The 5,070-nt window shown below is 51.5% G+C and overlaps 3 protein-coding genes across 3 annotated transcripts; all 3 read right to left on the bottom strand.

The window, feature by feature from the left end:
* Positions 1–720: 720 nt before the first annotated feature.
* Positions 721–1,104, bottom strand: DQ04_11191020 (hypothetical protein; the record flags this gene model as incomplete). Its single annotated transcript, XM_009316467.1, has 1 exon — positions 721–1,104. One exon carries the CDS (start codon positions 1,102–1,104, stop codon positions 721–723), a length of 384 nt encoding a protein of 127 aa, XP_009314742.1.
* A 122-nt stretch (positions 1,105–1,226) lies between these two features.
* DQ04_11191010 (glutamate synthase domain protein) lies at positions 1,227–1,574 on the bottom strand (the record flags this gene model as incomplete). The annotated part of the gene is made up of 1 exon (XM_009316466.1): positions 1,227–1,574. The coding sequence occupies one exon, from the start codon at positions 1,572–1,574 to the stop codon at positions 1,227–1,229; it is 348 nt and encodes a 115-aa protein (XP_009314741.1).
* A 368-nt stretch (positions 1,575–1,942) lies between these two features.
* On the bottom strand, positions 1,943–3,715 carry DQ04_11191000 (hypothetical protein; the record flags this gene model as incomplete). The annotated part of the gene is made up of 1 exon (XM_009316465.1): positions 1,943–3,715. The coding sequence occupies one exon, from the start codon at positions 3,713–3,715 to the stop codon at positions 1,943–1,945; it is 1,773 nt and encodes a 590-aa protein (XP_009314740.1).
* Between the last annotated feature and the right edge of the window lie 1,355 nt (positions 3,716–5,070).

The raw sequence follows: 5,070 nt of genomic DNA, 5'->3' as shown, positions 1-5,070 counted from the left end.
CCGCCGTTTATGATTTCCAAATGGGGAGGAATGCCTGTACAAATGGCTTTGCGCGCCTCGCTTTCGGATTTAGAAGGCGATCTTCCAATTAAACGTTTGCAACGCGGCTGTCGTGCACTTTGTGTGAAAGGGGAATGCGCACCCGGCTGCGTTCTAAGAAGGGGCTTCGGCGATAGTGAGGGTTTCTGCGGAATCTGTAGGCACAATCTGCTTGGGAATGCGTGGCTCAAGGTGCAAACCCTGCGGGTTGTATTTAAAGGGGCGAGGCCATTAAGCGCATAGACGTTGCAACTGGAGTGCGTGAGACGGGTTAAATAGACACCTTTATTGCCTTCTTTTCGTTAGGGTCCTTTTTTTTATGTATTGAGAGCGGGGTGGGGGTCTTCTGAAAACGCCCATGTTGGGGTGAATCCGAATACGGAAGTTAGGTTGTTTGGTGGGCAAACTCCGTTTAAACTACGAAGAGTTTTGCGCTTGTTTACCGTTTCTTCCGCCTTCAAGGGAAAGGTAATATACACACTGCCCCTCCAACCGCAATGGGGCGGGAAAGGGCAGCTTCTGCGGCGCACGCGTTAACGGACGAGATGCTTCGTCCAGGCATTCCCTGTTCCCTCTTTTCGGCGCTTTCCTCCATTATCGTCAGGAAGTTGGCCCCTTCGTGATGGGAAGGAAAAAAGCCGCTTATCGCCTTAACGGGTGATTCGCCGCTCTTCGAATCGGTCAATGTCCGCCCGGGTGCCGCAGGCGACCGGCAGGAAGCGAGAGGTAGAAACGACAACTGGAGCGACCGCAAAGAGCCAATTTCCCCATAGCTGGCGAAGGGCGTGACTCTTGAGCGCTTTGCTGCGGCGCGCCCATTCCGCAGTGACCGACTCGCCCTTGGTAAGCATTAAAAGGGCCTGGTGTGGCACCTTGGGGCTGGAGCCGCCGCGGCTTCTGCCAGCTTAAAGCTTCCCTTGCTGCATTCGAAAGGGGAACAACAACAATAACAGCAACTACAAAACACCGAAAGAAAAAGAAAGGGGAAGGAGTAATGTGGTGTTTGGCGTGCCCTTTGTTTGGTGTTGGCTCCGCGAGCGTCCCTTCCCCCCCGCGCTCCGGCATCAAACATTGGTTCGGTACTTGTTAAAAAACCCGACCCTGTTGACCGCAGTCGTAATAATAAGCTAAGTCTCATACTATAGTAAGGTGTAAGTGGGTTGCGCGCAAAGCGCCCATCTCGATACCTAGTCCTTTTTCCCGACAAGCGAGCGAAACATAACCCCAACGTGCGAAAGGTCACAATACGGTTGGTTTGATGTATGTTTGCATCCGCACAATAAATACTTTTTTGTCTTGGGCGCAGTGAGTTGCACTGGGCCAAGCTGGGTGCCGTGCTCCTCATTGTATGCCTTGTGCGCGCCGTCGCAAAACGGCTGCTTCTTGCTGAGGCCGCACGCGCACCAATAGTAACTCTTACCTTCTTCCAGTTTTACGTGGTATGGGAACTTCTGCGGGACGGCGGCGAACGTCTTGGGCGCATTAGGGTTCCTCTTTGTCTTCCAAAAGAACTGCAGGGCCCGGGTGCGGTTCATTGCCCTTCCTTATATGTGTGTGTGTGTATATATGTTTTTCCTTTTGTTTTGCCTGTCCTCTCCCCCGTTCGTCGGTTTTATTTTTATTGTTTCGTCCCCGGGTTTATTAACACCCCCACCACCCCCCAAAAGGAAAAAAAAACGCAAAAAGAAACAACACGAAGAAAATCGTTTTGTTGGCAAGGAAAGAAAGCAAACAAGGAGACCCCCCAACCACCACCACCAGAAATAACAAAACAAATAACAACAAAAATTTGCGTGGGACGATGTGGTGCGACACAATTGCATTATAAACACACCGTTGAGGAAACACAGAGAGGGAAACGGGTCGAACGGAAAAGAATTTTACTTTTCTAGTTTCTACAAGTTCACTTCCTGAGTGCCCGAAAGTTCAGCGGCTTCACAAACGACGGGATGGGTGCTTTGACTGCTGAACCTGATTGCCGCAGGGGCATTGACGGCGTGGCGCCGCTGGAGGCAAGCGAATCAGCCACCCACCGCATCGAAGAGGAGGCAGAGGAACCTGTGGATTCAAGGGTTTTTTGGTGTGACTCAGAATGCAACCGGGCTTCGGGAGTGCCGTTTCTTTCCGGTGTTGCAAACGATTCGCTTTTCGGCACTGCTACATGCAACGGTTGTCCCGTTTCCTTCGGAGTTTCGTTCGCCACAGGCAGCGGGGCTGTCGAACGTGCGATCGCCACCCCCCCTTCGTGCAACTCCTCGGGGGGAAACTGATGCAGCTTGTGCGCCTCCTCTTCTTCCTGACGTTTTTCCGCTATCCCCAGTTTGGTGGATAATACATCCCGCGGCTTGATCTGCCGGCGAGGGAAGACGCAGCCAGGGGCATGCCACTGTCCTACGCCGTTCCTCTTAGACTCTTGCTGTTGTACGATGGCCAGCGCCGGCGCCGGCGCAGCACGGGGCACCTCTTTTTTGCGAGCTGGTGCGCCCCGCGTCTTGGCTGCACCTCTAATGGGTGTCTTCACAGAAGTGGATTTTAATGAGAAGCGTTTCATCAAGGTGTCACTCTTGTACGGTGTCGCCTTGAAGGCCGAAAGCATCTCTTCATGCTGGCGTTGCTCCTCCGCCTCTTGTTGTTGCCGCCTTTTTTCCCGTAGCCTTATGGCGTCACCGTAGAGCCGCATCCACGCCGGTACATGCTGCCCCTCGCCATGGATTGTTTTGTCCTTGCTTCTGAAAGGGACAAATGCAACAGCAGTCGATCTGGCGACGGGAGCGGGCACTGGAGTGGGCTTTTTCTTCGTGTTGCTTTTGTTATTGTTTCTACGGTTCTCTACATTCTTGTTTATATTCTTATTTCTATTTTCGCGCAAAGGGTGCGCTACACGACTGGCCGTGTGAGTGCGTGTGTCACGCTGTGGGAGTACCCTTGCCGCCTTCTTCACGGACACAGCGGCGATGGTGGTGGTGCCCCCCAGTTCATGGGAAGGGGCGCGGCCCAACCCCTGCGTGGTCCCATGAGATTGGCGCGGTTTCAGCTGCATCGCAGAACCGTTGCGGCGGTACTCCTCCAATTCATGTTGAATGCGTAGTCGCAGCTCAGCGATGGAGACATCTTCCATCTCATCCGAATCCTCGTTGGATGTGACGCCCTTCTTCAGTTTCCTTGGGGCACCGCTGTGGCTGTGACGAAGCGTTGTCACACTGGAGTGGTGGTGGGGTGCCGCTCCAGCCCCAGCCTTTGGTGTGCCATCTGGCATTTGTCTTCGCTGGGTTGCGTGTGTTTCTGCGCGGCGGCGGTGGTCGCCGTAGGGCCTTCCTCCTGCTCCGGCAGCTGGCGGGAGTGGTTCTGGCATCTTTGCATTCTGCCGCGGTGTGGCTTTTTGACCCTTTGGCCTCTTTAACACTACGTCCCCATTCGCGACGTCTTTGGGAGTGGAGGTATCGGCACCAGCACCCCCAGCAGCAGCCGCAGGAAAAGGGGCCAGAGCCGCAGGTGAAGGAAGGGCCACCGAAGAATCCGCCTCAGCGTTGTCCTCGCCGTATAACAATTCCTCACCACGGTGCAGCAGCTCTTCGATGCGCTCAATAGATTGACGCATATCACTGATGTCGCGCTGCTGCGGAAGACTCGAGAGAGAACCGCGTGGTGCGGTGGCTTCATATAACCTTGTGCCCATATTTGCAGAAGCACAAGGTGACTTAACGGCGAAAACCGATGAAAACAATAGGAGGGAATGTCCACTGTTATTGGTTATCGCGCGTAACGCCTTTGTGCCCCTCCTCGTTACCAAAAAACAAAAAACAAAAACAACAACCACAATGGAGGGCGGCTCACCACACACAAACGCACACCCTAACAATAATAATAAAAAAGAAAAAGAATTGAAGGAATAATAACGAGGCGTAAGAAACAATACACAGCGATTGCCTTCAAGAACAACCCTTACTTTGAGGGTGTAACACACACGCGTATGTGGGGTATGCAGGTGTAGCTGAAGCGAGAAGAAAAAGTCCCTTTCTAACTTGTGGCCAGATACCCTTTGTGTCGCCCAACCTTATTCGCTACGGAAGTACAAAGCAACACCACAACCTAACCAAACACGGCGGCAGTTGCTACAAAGACAATAGAAGCAACAAGAAGGAGTAAGATAGGGGAAAAAGCAAAAAAAAAACTCCAAAACACACACAGGGGACAATATAAGAGAAAAACAACGACAAAGTTGAACCAGAGACAATGATGCTTTTGGCCGCAGCGCCAATAACTGTTGTGTATGTGCGTAGAATCACACCACACAAGAAGAACATTCTTCATACTTCAGGGAACAAGATATACCGGTACACATTTGCTGCGCACACATTTTTGCATTCGCTCTTTCATTCTCAACTCACCCTTGATTTTTGTTTTCAACCCTTTATGGGCCATGCTTTGCTCACCTCCTCCTGTCCATATATATATATATTTTCTGTCCCCGATATTGCACGTTTACCAAAGTACACCACTCTGCTATGGTGTACACACTATGAAACTCATATGCACGACGAGGTTTTCTCCACAAAGTGATTGTGTATCGTCCTTCCCTTGTGTCTGCCCGCCGCTCATCGCTGTACAGGGACTCCCAACGGCAGACGTACACACACACACATATATATATATATATATATATATATATGCATACATACTCAAATTAAGCTGCGTTTGGAGCATTCTCATCGTATTGTGTCTCACCGCCCCCCGACATTCTTTCACCGGTCATGTGGGCTTTCTCCGGCTTCACCCCCCAAACACTCCAGCGTGCAAGTCTGGGGGGAAGAAGCCGTTGTGTCTGGCGTCACATGCGTCGTGTCACGTTTCATAGCATATGCAACGGGGCCCATGCGAAACAAAACACACAGCTAGTTCAGGAAGCTGAATCAAGCAAATTGCTGAGGAGTAACGAAAGGAACACACAGAAAGACGGGCTCAAGCCTGATAAGGAACCAAGAAAAAGAAAACAATACCAACAGCGGCAACGAAAGTAATTATATATATATA

This window comes from Trypanosoma grayi, assembly GCF_000691245.1.
Source record: "Trypanosoma grayi strain ANR4 Tgr_1119_V1, whole genome shotgun sequence".
Taxonomy (NCBI): domain Eukaryota; phylum Euglenozoa; class Kinetoplastea; order Trypanosomatida; family Trypanosomatidae; genus Trypanosoma; species Trypanosoma grayi.
The sequence above is the reverse complement of the archived record's forward strand: the minus strand, read 5'-3'. Positions and strand labels throughout refer to the sequence as shown.